This window comes from Astatotilapia calliptera, chromosome 14 (genome assembly GCF_964374335.1).
Source record: "Astatotilapia calliptera chromosome 14, fAstCal68.1, whole genome shotgun sequence".
Lineage (NCBI taxonomy): Eukaryota > Metazoa > Chordata > Actinopteri > Cichliformes > Cichlidae > Astatotilapia > Astatotilapia calliptera.
Window position 1 is genome coordinate 9,666,371 of NC_137435.1, and position 17,635 is coordinate 9,684,005.

Below are 17,635 nucleotides of genomic sequence, written 5' to 3' on the forward strand. Positions count from 1 at the left end.
TGATCCACAATTTGCAGCAAATCATTCTTGCGACAGCTATTAATAATCTCAAGAGACGGGGCAGCTAAAAAGCGCTGTAAACAAAACGCAGCCGACATAGTGCTTAATCTTTAGCAAATTCAATTTCTCTTACGTTTTTTTTTTTTTTTTTTTGACCCCCACTCCCAGGAACAAAGACCCCCTATGAGGGATCCCGGACGAGCCCCCACTTATGTTACGGCCCGGCTCTGCTAGGCGGCAGCGGACGTAACATAAACGAGCCCAGAGACCAAGGAGTTAGATAGGACGACAAACATAAGGTTTATTAACACAACTGAAATCCGTTAGTGAAACAACTCACTAGGCAGCAGAGAAACTTTAAACAAACACCACGATTAATAGCACCAGTAGAGCACTGCTCTACTAAACGTCTCGCAGGAGGCAACACAAAACACAGGCAGAAGGCAAAAGGGAGGGACTCTCTGTACAGTCTGTTCAAATCAACAAGTCCCTCGACGAATGAAGACTCCTCAGCCTTTTATACTATCAGGTAACTGCAGTCAGCTGTGTCACTTGTCATAACTGCAGTCAGCTGTGTCACTTGTCCGTCGTACTCCAGGCTCCTGCGGGAGCCAATGGTGTGTGTAGTCTGACAGGCTCGGATCCGCATGAAGTTGGGGCGGGCATATGTCCGGGCCAGCCAATCCCCCGTGAGTCCTGGAGCACTGTAGATTCCAGGGAGGAAGGCGGGGCCACCTGAGGCCAGCGGCCGTAACAGGTACATATCAGCCAGAGCACTGGTTTGTGAGGCACTACAATGGATAGAAATCCAAGAAGAGGAGTTTGTGTGAGAGAAAGTTGAGCAGGTCAAGGTGGTGGAGGGGGTCGTCGAGGACAAAGAACAGTAGTATCAGATGAAATCAGAGCTACTGTGTGTTAGGTATTTTAGTACCATGGGAGCATTTACTGGATATTGTTTTATAGTGACATTATGCAGGAAAACTCTGTCATTCAATAAGGCCCCTTTGTTTTAGTTATTTTTCTCTTTGACCCAAGAATTGATGTGTGAGAATCACAGGCTGGTACAAGGTTGAAATACCACAGAGATCACTCCCTCAGCTACATTAGTTTCTTAATCTTTTAGACGCCTGTTGAAGGCCAAATGGTTTGTTTCAGATTTCACTAATGTAAGAACTCTTCGTTTTGTGCCTTGAAAATATGTCGCTGAGATAATCACAATTGTAGCTGAACTGATACACTACACAAAGGATGCTTCTTCACCCAAGGGCAGGAAGACGCTGCCTTATCTTGGTCTGTACTGGTTTAAACTGATAATCTGCTGTCTCATGAATTTGTCCCTCTATATAAACTGTTGTACTTGTGAATAAAGTTGAGTCACTTTGGGAAGACAATCTAAAGCAGTCTCTGTTTTCTTGTTCTCCCAAGCTGCTCCCGAGCTCGTACTAACACGCTGAATGGCATGCTTGAATATTACTTGAGAATATATTTGACTGTGTTACAGACTAAGGGACATTCTCTGCTGATAGGTGAAGGTACATTCTCTGCTGATAGACGTCCACGCCTCGGAGGAAGCCGATCCACGGAGTAGGCCCTGGAAACAGTTTCCTTCAATTTTGGTGTCAGAAGTGGGATCCTGACGAAGGTAGGCACTTGTCTTTTTATTTTAATAAGACTGTGTTATGCCTTTCTCAGTGATCCACATAGAAACGGGATACGCTGACGAGGCCTTCTTCAGTGGCCCACATAGTAACAAGTGGGATACACTGAGGAGCCTTATTTAGTGGCCCACATAGAAACACAGGAAGTTGCCTGTTGTTTTGTAAAATAAAAGCAGAAAGGACACAGGAAGTTGCCTGGGGTCATAAAACGAGAAGTTGCTCGTTAAAAAGTGAGAAGTTGCTCACTAAAAACATAAAATTGCTAGCAAAAAATCAAGTAACCTCAGGTGTGCCACAGCAAAAATAGATACTAACTTAAATCCTTCAAAGCGTCTAAACCCCTCTGGAAATCACTGACCATGGGTCAGAATAATTCAAAGACCTTAGACGGGTCCGATAAAAACTCAAAATTAACTGTAAAACCGAAAAAAATAAAATATAAAATCACAAATAGCGGCTCAGTACGACTCCCACTTCCGGTTACGTTTAACCCACGCTCGCGAATCAATGAAGACTTCCATGATTACGTATCCAGAACATGCGGAAGTGCTTACGTGACTGATTTCGTCTCGAACTTAAGAACTATAACTTTAATGCATCCTAATGTATTTCCGGAGCCCTATCCCGAACGATTATCGCCAGAAAACAGGTCAGTAGAAATGTTAAATACTATTTGTGATAAGAAAAGTAGACTGATTAAAAAGTCCTGTAAAAAATATATGATAGAATGTCGTGATGTGACCAATCGCATGCTACCACTATGGAAAAAAGGACCCGAGCCAGACGTAAATGCTTTAAATCAAGCCAGTGTAGGCTCTAGTAAATCCACTGCAGAAAAAACTAGCCTTATATGCCCATCCGTTCAACCTACGGCTCCGCCGCCTTATGATGAAAAAACAGAATTAATAGCTGCTGCGGCGGCTGCACGTCATCAGCGCGTATATCCTGATTTAACAGCAGAATCCCAAAAGAGTGAGGAAGGCACTGAAATGACACCTAAATCAGAAGAAGATGACTGGTTTAACCTAGATCAAAGACAGGAACGAGAATACACTGAACGAGAAAGAGAGTTACAGGAACATAAAAAGCAAACAAAACAGTTAATGACAGAGTGTGAGGAAATCATGAAAGATCCTTTAACTGAACGTACGGAAGCCGAACTGCAGGAAGCCGTTTCTGTCATAGATAATCATGTTCAGCGCCACACTAGAGTAGCGAATGGTTTAACTGTGCCAAAAGCAATAACTAACACCAGAAATTTAATAAGGAACTACTTAAAGCAGAAAAAAGAGGAAAAAACTCAAGAGGGCCCCCACAAAAACACCCGTTATAAAGAAAAGCAGGGATCACAATTTAATGACGTCAGCACCTCCCTCCCGTTCATGATAATAGGGGACATGTGTTGCATTCAACCCCCTAAAATTTCAGAGTTAGCAGCAACCATTAAAGAACTTCCCGATCCTCTACAAAATCCTACAGCCTTTGTTTCTGCATTACAGAGAAGTACCAGATACCACCACTTGGGTGGGCCTGACTATAGATATATATTATGTCAACGAATCCCAGGTGTGACTGAATCTCAGCTTATTGAAGAAGTAGAGGAACTAGACCCTAAAAACGACCAAGCAGCCAACACCACCTCGTTTTTGTGGATAAATGATGACAAAATCACAGCCTTTTTTCAAAATCTAAAGAGATTTCTGCTCACAATGTCTAGAGATAAAATTGATTTAAATGCAGTAACCATGTGTAAGCAAAAGCCAGATGAATCCATTCTAGTTTTTATGAAACGTTTCACACACTGCTGGACTAATGAGGCATGCATGCCTGAAGGAGGAAATGATCAGATTTTCATAACAACATTCTTAAACAATATTCATCCAGAATGCTCACAACTATTGAAGCTGACTGCCACTGATAATCTCTATGACATGAAAATAAAGAACTTTATCACACTTGTCAAAACAAAAGCTGGTGCAGATCTTTTCCCCAACAGCACGAAGGCTAAAAGTGTTAAGATGTTGTTGAACTTTGATGTTGAAGGCTCAGAGGAAAGTGAAAAAATGATGTATGCAGGGGCCCCGCCCCCTCAACAAGCGCAGCAGGGAGATTTCAGAAGGAGAGATAGGAGTGGAGACGTATGTTTTTATTGTGGAAAAATAGGACACTGGAGGACGGAATGCAAATCAGCAGCAGGTAGATCTCAACCACAGAACACAGGACCAGCTCCTGCCACTAGGCGTAAGCAGAGCTCTTACAGACAAGGTAACTGGCAACGCAGACAGGAATCACATCAAAATAATGGCCCCTTTGCACTTAGGCAGCAACCTTATAATCCACATTTTAATCCCCACCCATATGATAACGAAAGACTGGACCGACAATAGGGAGGCCCAGGTGATGATGAGGGACAGTGTGAAGCACTACACACGATGCTGCATTTGCAATTGTCCCGTAACACAGAAAGCTTGCCCATGTTAGATATAGAGATAGGTGAAAAGACTTATTCCTTTTTAGTTGACAGTGGAGCCACTAAAAGTTCACTGTCTGGAAAATTCTATAGTGGGCCTGTTTCCTCTGTGTGCATCAACACCATGGGAATAAACGGAACTCTAGTGCAATGCCCCAAAACTCATTCTCTAAAAACACGCTGGGGCCCAAAACCAGATGAAATTACATATCATCCATTCATAATTATTCCAAACTCGCCTGTGAATCTATTAGGCAGAGATTTAATGGCAAAAATGAACTTGTGTATTTCATTTAACACAAAGGGTGAAATGTTTGCAGATACTGATAACAGCTATGTTTTCTCTGCCCTATGCACCGACACCATGGAGAAGGAACAGCCTCTGTGTCAGCTGGACGCCTCAGCGGAGAATGAACTCAATATCCATCTGACTGGTATCCCACGTCACACTCTGTGTCAAAAACATGTGCAAACACCGTTACCAGGTAGCCCCATGCCTGGAAGCCACATATTTGTTTCTCTCACACTGTTCAACAACATGATAACTGCTCACACCAGTGAAGGCCAAACAGTGGTTTTGTCACATAACTCAGACATAGGCTATGACATCACTGCACCATGTCAACACCTAGATCTAACCTACCCCATACACTGTACTATCTCTGCTGTCACATTGCCAGCTGAATATCAAAACATGACATTATGGTCAAGAGGTGAGAATGATGTAGGATTTATTGACTGTACACCTTATCATGCTCAGCTGAAAAACAACAAGCCGGTATATGTCAAGCAATATCCCATTTCCGCTGAAAAAGCCGCAGCCTTAGACATCATCATAGGAGATTTATTGACAGCTGGAGTAATAAAGCCCACAGTATCTCCATATAACACTCCTGTCAATCCTGTGCCAAAGCCTAACAAACCTGGCGTATGGCGTTTCACACAAGACTTAAGGCAAGTTAATGCAGTCATCATGCCTCTGCCACCTATTGTTCCAGATGTTCCCAGCATACTGACATCTATTCCAGCAACAGCTACACATTTTACTGTGGTGGATTTGTGCTCCGCCTTTTTCTCAGTGCCTGTGCATAAAGACACACAGCCGATATTTGCTTTTACACATAGAGATAAGCAGTACACATGGACTCGCTTACCCCAAGGCATGGTAGACAGCCCTGCGGCTTTCTCAATGGTAGTACGTGCTACCCTGGACGGCTTCACTCCTCCAGAGGGCTGTACTCTGATCCAGTATGTAGATGATCTCCTCCTCTGTGCTCATAGTGAAAAACTATGTCAAACTGCCACACACATGCTACTCCAGCACCTCCAACAGACTGGCCACAAAGCATCAGCAAAGAAAATGCAGTACTGTCAGACTTCTGTTCAATATTTGGGATTTACACTGTCTCACGGACAACGTTCTATGACTACAGACAGGGTCAAAGCTGTGACCTCTGTCCCTAAGCCCACTACACAGAAAGAAATGCTGTCTTTCCTAGGCATGGTGAACTATTGCAGACAGTGGATACCAGACTGTTCTTTTCATGACTACATTCTGCGTGAATGCTGCAAAAAAGACAAGCCTCCTCGAATACTGTGGTCCACAGAAATGACTGCCTCTTTCAATGCATTACAGGGAGCGCTGACCTCCGCCCCTTGTTTGGGTCTGCCTGACTACCACTTACCGTTCCACCTGTACGTCACAGAGAACGGCACGACCTGTGCAGGTGTATTGGCCCAAGAGCATGGCTGTGGCTACCGTCCAGTAGCCTTCTACTCAAAGGTGCTGCCAGCAGTAGTTCAGGGGATGCCGGCCTGCCTGAGAGCAGTAGCAGCTTGCTCTATCATGATAAGGGACTGCGAGAAGCTCACACTCTCACATGACACTATTCTACACACCAATCACCAGGTCACGACCATTCTAGCAAACATAACTACACAACACATGACCGCACAACGTCACTCAGGTTATGAAGCTACACTGACTTCAACAGCAAATCTCACTATAAAAGCAAGCAGCACACCCAATTCGCCAGCACACTTACTCATTCGTATGCTGTGTTCTTCTGACCGACAGGATGGTTCAGACGACCCTGACGATCATGATTGTATGACACGTATACAGGAATCCACAGCACCACGCCCAGACTTAGAGCAGACACCAATCCCAGACTCAGTCATTGTTTATGTGGACGGGTCCTGTTCAAAACCAAATGACAACTTATTTCTTTGTGGCTATTCGGTGGTGACATTGCCTGACATCATACTAGAGGCTCACTCATTACCATTTCACTCAGCACAAAAAGCAGAACTCATGGCTTTAATACGCGCCTGTGAGTTACATGTGGATAAGCGGGTAACAGTTTACACTGATAGCCGTTATGCATTCGGTGTGGTGCATGACTTTGGCACATTGTGGAGACAAAGAGGATTTAGATCTGCTGATGGAAAATCGATCGCTAATTCTGACCTTGTTCAAAGACTTTTGCAGGCTATACAGCTGCCATCGGCAATTGCAGTTGTTAAAACGAAGGGGCACAGCACGGCTGACACAGACGAAGCAGTGGGAAATGCTCTTGCAGACGTAACCGCGAAAGCAGCTGCTGCCTCACAGCAACCACCCAGAAGGGAAGTATTATCTTTGCCTTTACAGCTGCCACTTGTCACGCTCCCAGACTATTTAGAAACAAATGTTGACCTAAAATTTATACAAGAGCAAGCCTCTGCCTTAGATTACGCTTACTGGGAAAGTAATGATTGTACCTTAGATGACAGAGACGGCTTATACAAAAACCTTGAGGGTTTGATTGCCCTCCCATCTTCACTACTGCCAATCCTTGTCCGCCATTTTCACGGTGTGAGTCATGTCGGACAAAGAGGGGTAATAGGAGCAATAAAATCAAGATTTGTAATCAAGAAAACATCACACGCAGTAAAACGCATATTAGCAACCTGTCTAACATGTGCACGAACTAATGTAGGAAAACCAAAAGCAAAACATCAGCATTTACCACAACCAGATTTCCCACTTCATACATTACAAATTGATTTTACACACATGCCAGCACAAGGAAGCATCAAGTACTTACTGGTAATAGTGGACCAATTTAGTAAATGGGTAGAAGCTTACCCAACATCAAAAGAAACTGCAGAAGTAGTCTGTCAAAAGTTGTGCAATGAAATAATACCCAGATTTGGAATACCTCACCAAATTAACAGTGATAGAGGACCTTCATTCACATCAGAAGTAATTCAAAAGTGTGCTAAAACTCTAGCAATAGACTGGAAATATCATGTGCCATACCATCCTCAGAGTTCAGGAGTTGTAGAAAGAATGAATAGGACCATAAAAAATCGCCTGACTAAAGCAATGATAGAAACAGGAATGACCTGGATCAAACTACTTCCTCAAATCCTCTGCGAGATTAGAATGACTCCATCCGCAGCAACCAAATTATCTCCATTTGAAATAATCATGGGAAGACCGTTTCCAACACCATGGTCAGCCTCCAGAGGGGCACCGCTATTGGAAGGGGACATAGACACTGCATTGTCTGACTATGTTCATAACCTGGTAGAAACACTGAATAATAACTATCAGAAAGTTTGTCTCTCTCAGCCTCTCCCTTCCATAGATCCAACCCATCCGTGGAAACCAGGAGATGCGGTATTGGTACAGTCGCTAAAACCAAGGGCACTCGGGGAGGCCGCGTGTTCCAGCCCCCAGACTGTACTTGCAGTGACGAGAACCAGCATCCTAACAGACGGACAACCTCAGTGGATTCATGCCAGCAGGGTTAAGACCAGCCCCACCAAACCACCTAAGGCGTCGGATCAAGTAGATGACGTCTCCGGCGAGCCAGCGCCCGGATTCAATACACCTATAGATGACGACTCAGGCGAGCCAGCGCCCGGATCCAATCCACCTACACACACACAATCACTGATTAACACACAACGCCTGAAAGAGCCAAGACTCAGAAAGCCCTTTGATCCCCCGCCTGAACAACAACAAGGTACTCGAACATCCAGCAGGAACAGAAAGCCTAGAGTACCACACAATGTCTAACCTGATAAAGATAGACTCGTTTCATCCTGATAATGGAGAAAATGAAATGCCCATTGTCATCACACGAACCTGGGACCAGGCCAGGAGACGACTAAAGAACTGTCTTTTTTATATATTTAGGTTATTAATCATATCTACTGCATTAATCTTAGGATTTTTATTTACTATTTCGTATTGTAAAGTGCAACCCTGTTCACGTTTCTGCAAGCCACATTTTGCTGACAATACCTCATGCTCCACTTGGCAAGACACCCACCTAGTACACTCGTCACGTTCTCTAAAATCAGTAGAAAGCAACACAGACACCACCAATAAACCATCTTATGCACCCCCTAGAACAGGAACTAACGCCTGGTATGACAATGCCAGAACAGCCGCTCGTGACTTAGGAAACAGTAACTGTTATGTCTGTTCAAAGGGTAATCCAGAACAGGTCATAGTGGGATATCCAATTTCAGGTTTTCCCTTAACAAAGATGCTATTCAAAAATGATAAAAAGGGGCCCTTAACGGTAACCCTGATTGAAGCGCTGCGAGTAGAACTAAGTCCTTTAGATTGTTTATTCATATACACAGCACAAGTCTCTAGTAAGGATGTTAGCATGATTAATGATTCTACCCACCCCTGCAACCAAATGAAGCGCCCCGAAGACCGCACTGAACCTCTTTCGCCCCCAACACAGGTGCGCCATCACCCAAATATCTTGATGACATGCATACACCGACCAAAACTTGAAAACATAAATTATGACACACAAAACTATACGTTCTTTTCTGACTCTCCAGGAGCACGCTGTAACGAAACATGGCTAGCAGCGAGTGTTGACAGGACACAATATAAACATATGTTTTCTTATATATATGCATATATAAGTACGCATTCAGATAACTCAACAATCCTGCATTCGCCCAACACACTAAACGACTCGTACTGGGGAGGCATATTAAAAGGCTTTACAGCTTCGCGCCTGACCAGACCAATCCCACATGCTTATTGGATGTGCAATAATACTCTTAGATTAGCCTTACCTGTTAATTGGACCGGTACCTGCGGTCTAGTAACTTTAGCTCAAGAACTACTGATACAACAAACCTCGGATCTGCCTGTATCCAGCAGACGGACGGAACGCTCCGCTTATTCACATAACGTTTACATAGATGCTATAGGAGTTCCACGCGGGATACCAAATGAATTAAAGGCACAAGGAGAAATATCAGCAGGGTTTGTCTCAATACTACCGTGGATACAGGTAAACAAAAATGTAGGCTGGATCAATTATGTTTATTACAATCAGCAAAGACTTACTAATTTGACCAATACGGCCCTTAAAGCCCTAGGAGAACAGATGTCTGCTGCCTCCTTAATGACCATGCAAAATAGAATGGCCTTAGATATGCTGTTAGCTGAGAAAGGAGGTGTTTGTGCTATGTTTGAAGATTTTTGTTGTACTTTTATTCCCAATAATACCGCCCCTGACGGTTCATTTACACAAGCTATGAATAAACTTGAAGCATTGCAGATAGAACTAAGAGCCAATACAGGTCACGGTCAGTGGCTAGACAAGTGGATGCAGGACACGTTTGGAAAATGGAAGGAACTCATTGTAGCCTTTGTAACAGTTGTAGCATGTATTATTTTGTTTTTGATGATTATTGCCTGTTGTGTGATACCCTGTGTACGCTCAATGATAACCCGTATAGCTACTAGTACAGCTACTTCAATGTATTTGCAATTAGCACAAATTGATCCTGAGGATGTGCCAGATGTTACCAATGATGTTCCTGATGTGTATATTGAACATTAGGTTGTGAACTATTACATTTTATGATTTGCTTTTTATATTATATTATTACATTTGTGATTTTTCCTTTCTATTTGAGTTATTATTTTTTTTAAAAATAATAATAAAAAAAGAGTGGAACTGTTAGGTATTTTAGTACCATGGGAGCATTTACTGGATATTGTTTTATAGTGACATTATGCAGGAAAACTCTGTCATTCAATAAGGCCCCTTTGTTTTAGTTATTTTTCTCTTTGACCCAAGAATTGATGTGTGAGAATCACAGGCTGGTACAAGGTTGAAATACCACAGAGATCACTCCCTCAGCTACATTAGTTTCTTAATCTTTTAGACGCCTGTTGAAGGCCAAATGGTTTGTTTCAGATTTCACTAATGTAAGAACTCTTCGTTTTGTGCCTTGAAAATATGTCGCTGAGATAATCACAATTGTAGCTGAACTGATACACTACACAAAGGATGCTTCTTCACCCAAGGGCAGGAAGACGCTGCCTTATCTTGGTCTGTACTGGTTTAAACTGATAATCTGCTGTCTCATGAATTTGTCCCTCTATATAAACTGTTGTACTTGTGAATAAAGTTGAGTCACTTTGGGAAGACAATCTAAAGCAGTCTCTGTTTTCTTGTTCTCCCAAGCTGCTCCCGAGCTCGTACTAACACGCTGAATGGCATGCTTGAATATTACTTGAGAATATATTTGACTGTGTTACAGACTAAGGGACATTCTCTGCTGATAGGTGAAGGTACATTCTCTGCTGATAGACGTCCACGCCTCGGAGGAAGCCGATCCACGGAGTAGGCCCTGGAAACAGTTTCCTTCACTGTGATTGACCATGTTCTTGTCCATGGTATGACAATGAAGAAGGCCGGACAAAGGGTACAACCAAACATCAGTAGATTCACCGTGTCTCTCTAAGAGAAGAGAACAGGTAGTTACCTGTCAATGCAATGCAATGTCACATTGCACATGTGTGCTGCCATCAGCAATCATGGTGTTGTCCACCATCATGCTAACCTAGGGCCCTACAACACTCACCAGCTCCTCATCTTCCTCAATCACATGCGAGATGCTCTGATAGGGCAGCAGGATGAGCAGCCCATCTATGTTGTTGTTTGGGACAATGTTTGGGCCTCCAGGTTAGGGAGTGGTTCAATATGAACCAAGGTTTTATCAATCTTTGCCTTCCACTGTGCTCCCCTTTCCTGAACCCCATTGAAGAATTCTTCTCCTCGTGGCGGTGGAAGGTATATGAACGCCAACCTTACACCAGGGTAAATCTCCTGCAAACCATGGAACTGGCCTGTGGTGACATGGGCGTGGAGGCATGTCAAGCCTGGATATGGCATGCCAGGGGTTTTTTTCCCCCCGTTGCCAGGCCAGAGAAAATGTGGCCTGTGATATAGATGAAGTCCTGCGGCCTGACCCAGTATGGAGAAATGATGCTGTGGCGGAGTAATGCACTTTTTTCCTTTGTACTTCATTTTTATATTTGTGTGCTTTATTTCTACGTACTCAGTAGAGTATATAATTTAGATTGACTTGAAGCATGATTTGACAGCATAGTTCAATTTTGAGCACAGATTGAATTGTTTTGGGGTGAAAGTTTGGTTTTGCAAAAAGAGTCAGAGGTTTTGTGAATGTAGGTTGAAAACTGGGTTTTGTGTTCACAGTTTGGGGAAAAGGAGAGCAGCTTTTCAGGAATGTGTCTTAGCAATCGTGAAAAACTGTAAGTCTGTGCTCTCCAGTCCTTTCCTGGATGCCTGAGCGTGAGTGTTGGACTGAGCAGTGTAGTGTGTTTGTGAGGAGTGTGTCGGAGTACAAGAGCGGAGCAAGTGTACAAAGGAGTGGAGTGTGAGGAGCGAGGATAGTGGAGCAAATGAGGAGTGTGCATTACTCCCCACCTGCCGTGGATCCCTGGAGCCCCTAAATAATGTTCTTAAGTACTGATATGACATTTCGTATGCATTTCAGAGTTATATGAGTCAGTCAAGTACTTATGTTTTTAGACTTTGTTTTTCAGAGTATCCAGAGCCATACAAATAGAAGATCTAACACTATTCTTTTCAGTTTTAGGTAACTACTCTTTAACAAATTGTGCAATCTAATGATTGTTTCATATAGTTGCATACGATTGGATACGGAAGCATCTTTATGACACAATTACACATTAAATGCTTGAGGGTCCTGCGCAGTATCTTTGCTGTTCCTACAACTGTGATCTTCTGGATAGAAATCTCGTATGTTGTTCCTGGAATTTGCTGGAGTCAATCACCTAGCTTTGGGGTCACTGCCCCGAGTGTTCCCATTACCACTGGGACCACTGTTGCCTTCACCCTCCACATTTTCTCAAGTGCTTCTCTCAGCCTTTGACAAGAATCAGGACCCAGACACACGCCATTGCACCTTGCTATGTGTTTTATTGATACAGGCTTTTACACACCCTGTATGAGCAGCTTTCCAGTCATTCCACTCTTTCCACTGGTCCAAGAAAAATCCTTAAAAAGGGAGACATGATTTGATAATGGAGGTCAGGTTCCATATTTGTTCTGTAAAGTGTCCTTGAGTGTTTTGAAAGGCGCTTTTAAATAAAATGTATTATTGTAACCACTGAATTGGCACACAGGCACAGTAGCCCTCGGTACATTTTTTTGACAGCCATGTTAACATGACACAAAGTTACTTTCCTTTATGAAGTTGGCTCGCCATCTTCTCTATCTGTACTAGCCATTAAGAGGGTGTAGTGTTAGAGAGATGTAGTGGGACACATTTAACAAAGACCAAGCTTTCTTTCATTTTGAGCTTTTGTTTTGTTATTTGATCCAAATGGTTTGACAAAATCCACTGAAAACAATCAAAATAGAGATTATTGTAAGTGTGTGAGAATTAACTTCCAATCAACCGTTATCCTGTCATTTAGGGGATGACATTATCTTTTTGCAATATCTGATGCAATATAGACATTTTACATTCTTATGTCTAATTTGATTGGAGGAAGGAGCTGTCCAATCAAAACTTACTGTTCTTATAAGCCTTAAAACGAGAGGTTCAAATACTTCCCAGTAAAAGCAAAGTTGTTTGACTGAGCTCAGAGGATTTTGTGAAGTCTGATAAAGATTTACTACGTATTTTATCAATATTTGCTTTGCCTTTTTTCTTCTCCTCTTCAACTTCCAAACAGAATATGTCTTCACAGAATACTTCAATCAATGTAACACACTTTATTATAGGTGGTTTTGACACACTCAGTAGACCTATTGCTGTTGGCGTGGTTATCCTAATAACCTATCTTCTTGCTGTTCTTGCCAATATGGCAAATATCATGTTTATTATTTCTGACAAGAGATTACATAAACCAATGTATCTTCTGATTTGCAACCTTGCTGTTGTTGATATAATGTACACCTCCAGTTGCAGTCCAACAATGATTGGGGTTCTACTCGCAGGTGTTAATACTATATCCTATATGGCATGTTTAATTCAAATGTGTGTTTTCCATTTGGGAACAGCGATGGAGTCATTTGTTTTAGCAGTTATGGCATTGGATAGATTCATTGCAATAATTTATCCTTTCCAGTATCACAGTTATTTAACAAACACACGTGTTCTTGTTCTTACATTTATCGTGTGGTTTGTTAACTGTTTTTTTATGTGTTACATGCCTGCAACAGCTGTCCCCCTCCCACACTGCAGCTCCAGGCTTAGGTACACTTTCTGTGACTTTGCTGCTGTAATAAGAACGACCTGTGTTAACCCAGAAAAATATTTCAATGACGCTGCCATTATAGCATTTTTTATTTTATTTTTCACTTTTGTTTTCATTTGTCTTTCATATTGTGGAATCTTACTTTTTGTAAAATTATCTTCAAATAATGAAAAAAAGAAAATGGGGAGCACTCTTGTGAGTCACTTAATTTGTGCAATCGTTCATTACTGTCCTGCGTTTGTGCGCATTATCTTCACCAGGTTTGGTGTGGTATTGACTCTTGAGGAACGCCAAGGTTTATTAATTGGTGCAGTCCTCGGTCCATGTCTTGTAAATCCTTTTGTGTACTTTCTTAGAACAAAAGAAATTAAACAAAAGCTCTTTAAGATTTTCAAAAAGTTTTACACATATTACTGAGATCTTGTGAACTGAGTGTGCTTTTTATTTATTTTTAGATAAACACAGAAATACCCCTAACTGATGTCGGTGTAAATTTTCAGAACATTATTTTACAAAATGGTTGAAACACCAACCATGCACTTTGATTCTGGCACAAAAGTGAGAATTATTTTACTTTTAGAATACACAAGATATTTGCACCTTAACTATTCAATTAAAATCATACAAAATTTAGAACAAAAGTTTTTAGTGTAACTGTTTTTGTGTCTGTGAGCAACAGTATGCCTTTTTCCTGCTATGCTGTAAACAATCATATTTTAATCAACAAAAACTAATCAACTTTATTTGAACTTTATCCCTCAATAATACTTTTGCTCGTTTCCAGACCTTCAGTTGTGTCTGATCAGGTGTTTGGAAACTAAGGGCGATCATGGCTCAAGAGTTGGGAGTTCGCCTTGTAATCGGAAGGTTGCCGTCTCGAGCCCCGATTTGGACAGTCTCGGTCGTTGTGTCCTTGGGCAAGACACTTTACCCGTTGCCTACTGGTGGTGGTCAGAGGGCCCAGGGGCGCCAGTGTCCGGCAGCCTCGCCTCTGTCAGTGCGCCCCAGGGTGGCTGTGGCTACAATGTAGCTTGCCATCACCAATGTATGTGTGAATGGGTGGATGACTGGATGTGTAAAGCGCTTTGGGGTCCTTACGGACTAGTAAAGCGCTATACAAATACAGGCCATTTAAGGATAGTATTTAATACCTGAAAGCAATCAGTTTTTATTACATTTCAAAAATGATCAAAATGAATGAATGGCTCCAACACCAGCCTAACATAGTTTAGATAGCTAAGAGAGTGGACTGCTGTATTTTCACAGACATTTCAGTTTGGTTTGTTAAGTGATCCTATATCAAAAAGGCATAAAACAAACGAACAAAAAAAGTTGCTCTGTGTGGGGGACATTTGGAAGGAATGACACGAGTAACTTGGCTCCCAGTAAAAGAAGATGCTTTTTTGTATTGGTAACATCCTCCTCTCATTCCAAATAATTGAGCACTGCTAGCAGCAACTCTTACGGCTCCTCCCATAATTTCGCACTCTGAAAAGGAAATTTCTACACATAGATATACAATAAGATCAGACACAAAGACACCTTTGTGACAGATTCTTAAAGCCTTACACACAGCCTCTGTTATACACATAAAATCATACATTTTTAAAAGCCTGTTATCTACTTGTTTTCTAAATTGGAGAAATTGTGATATTTTTTTTAACAAATTTGTAAATTACTTAATATAATGTTTACAGAAATAGCCAGTGGTGTTTTTTTGATATGGGGACATGGGCCATTGCCCAGGGCGGCATCGTGGTGGGGGTGGCATCATGGCATCGGCAAAAAAAAAAAAAAAGTTGCTCGCACCCATGCTGCCCTGACAACATGCCAGCGCATTTTGGGGATTTCATAGGCACCGAACGGTTTTCTATTGCCCATTTGCGAGGAGTAAGGGCGCCCTCCATTTACGAGGTGCACCTGCTGCTTTCTACACAAGGAGGAGAGGGAGGATTCTCTGGCTAGCTGGAGCACCTAATAACTAGCTCGTAACATTAAAAAAAACCCCAAACAAACAAACAAACTAGGGCTATCAACGTTAACGCTGTCATTGTGATTAACGCTAGGACTCTGTTAACAAATTACCGCGGATCGCTCCATGCGTGGAGCTGCACGGCGTCAACGAGCTAACCGCGCTAACGCTAACGTTGATGCCATGCAGCCCCATAGCCCCATGCATGGGTCTGCACGGCCTAAAATCCTTTAATTTTCTCAAAAATCGACAGTGTGCCCTTATGTATGAATTCTGGTTGTGCTTACTGACCGCGAACCGATTTTATGTGGTACACGGCGCTCAGCAATCTGTTAAAAATGTTTTAGTACGACTTTGGTAAGCTACGAAGCTGCACCACTTGATGGATTATCGGCGCATTATGGCTACCGTAGTCTGGAGCCTCACGGAGTAATATGTATTGTGCTTCAACATAATATTACCGTACTGTGTAATACGGTAATATTACGTTGAACAAATGGCACCTGTTAAGAGACATGGTTACGAAGCGAACTCCAGGCTGTCAGTCACGCAGTAGAACTTGGGAACAGAGCAGCTGCGAAATCTGTCTTTGTTATTATGCTCATCATCTTTTAGTTTACATGCTGACTGCACAATTGTGAGCTTTTTGTTATGCACAAAAACAACATTGTTTTCTTTTATTTATGGAGCATTATTATTAAATGCTGATAATTTATTTCTAAATTATGTACATCTTTACATCTGCGCTGTATGTTAATAAAAGTGCCCGTGTGAGATATGGGACACAGCTTTGACTAAGAACTCTCTTTTTGTTCTTACTTTATGGCTTAAAAAAATATCGAGATATATATCACATTTCGCCATCCAGCTAAAGAATGTCGAGATATGAATTTTGGGCCATATCGGCCAGCCCTAATTAATGCAATTAAAACATTTTTAATGCAATTAATCCATCTGGAGCACAGAATGACTCAAAATCCCTGAAATGTCTCTGTCAACACATTATGGGCAGTTTGTCCAAAGTTTGTCCATTCAGCGTTAATCGCGTTAATCATGATGACGGCATTAATGCGTTGACATTGACAGCCCTACAACAAACACAAAAACAGAAGACATTATGATATAGACTTAAGATTTGCACCAATGTGTTTTCTAAATTCTATCACACTCATATATGCAAAAAGAGAACGCGAGGGCCCTCGGTGAGCCTGCTTGTTGCTGCTGCTCACACACAACCTGTTGAAAGGTGAAGGGGTGTGCTACTTCCAAATAGTGCACATTTAATTCATAATGTTGTCAATCCAAGCCCATTATGTATTAATTATTTTACCTGGGTTATGTGAAATCCCAGAAAAAAACAGGGAGTGTTCGCCCAGGGCACCAAACAGGCTAGGACCACCCCTGGAAGTAACTGTTGTTGAGAAAGCATTGGGGATCTCTGCTTGGCCACAGGTAGCACTCACACTATATAAATTCCATGCCCAAATCTCAACTAACTGTGCCAAGGCCCAAATCTGTAAGAATACCAAGGCATGGTTTAATTATTAGTTTGCCAGGTGACGGAATGTCCAAACCCAGACACACACGTATATGGTGATGGTGAAGAGGGAGAACAGTCCATGCAGCTGGGGTGCTCGCGACTCACACCTGCAGAACACCAATGCCGCCTAACCTCTGGTGAGTGCCTTTACTGTGGCCATAAGGGCTGCTTCATCTCAACCTATCCATCTTGATCAAAAGGGCGCTCCCATCGATGGTGAAGAGAGTACTGGTGGGCAACCTGTCTAGCAAAAGCTCTCTTCCATACTTCCAGGTCAGCACTGGTTCCAACAGCACAACCCTCATATTGACTAGTACAGGGCTGTAACCCAACAACAAAAATATGTTGTTGGATTTACTTAATTCAATGGTGGACATTTGTTGCACACAGATGTTTTGCTTTGGCAGCAACTTAAACAATTGAG

The 17,635-nt window shown here is 42.2% G+C and overlaps 1 protein-coding gene and 1 long non-coding RNA gene across 6 annotated transcripts; both read left to right on the forward strand.

The window, feature by feature from the left end:
- The first annotated feature begins 908 nt into the window (after positions 1-908).
- On the forward strand, positions 909-10,603 carry LOC113029522 (uncharacterized). 5 transcript variants are annotated; one of them, XR_013901211.1, is made up of 3 exons: positions 909-1,642; positions 4,499-9,625; positions 10,170-10,603. It is a non-coding gene; the product is annotated as an uncharacterized LOC113029522 (long non-coding RNA). The 5 variants fall into 5 exon arrangements; XR_013901214.1 differs by having other exon boundaries at positions 4,502-9,625; XR_013901212.1 differs by lacking the exon at positions 909-1,642 and adding an exon at positions 1,649-2,307.
- Positions 10,604-13,177: 2,574 nt separating this feature from the next.
- Positions 13,178-14,716, forward strand: LOC113036532 (olfactory receptor 52E4-like). The gene has a single exon (XM_026192940.2). It carries the CDS (start codon positions 13,178-13,180, stop codon positions 14,114-14,116), a length of 939 nt encoding a protein of 312 aa, XP_026048725.2. The 3' UTR covers positions 14,117-14,716.
- Positions 14,717-17,635: the final 2,919 nt, after the last annotated feature.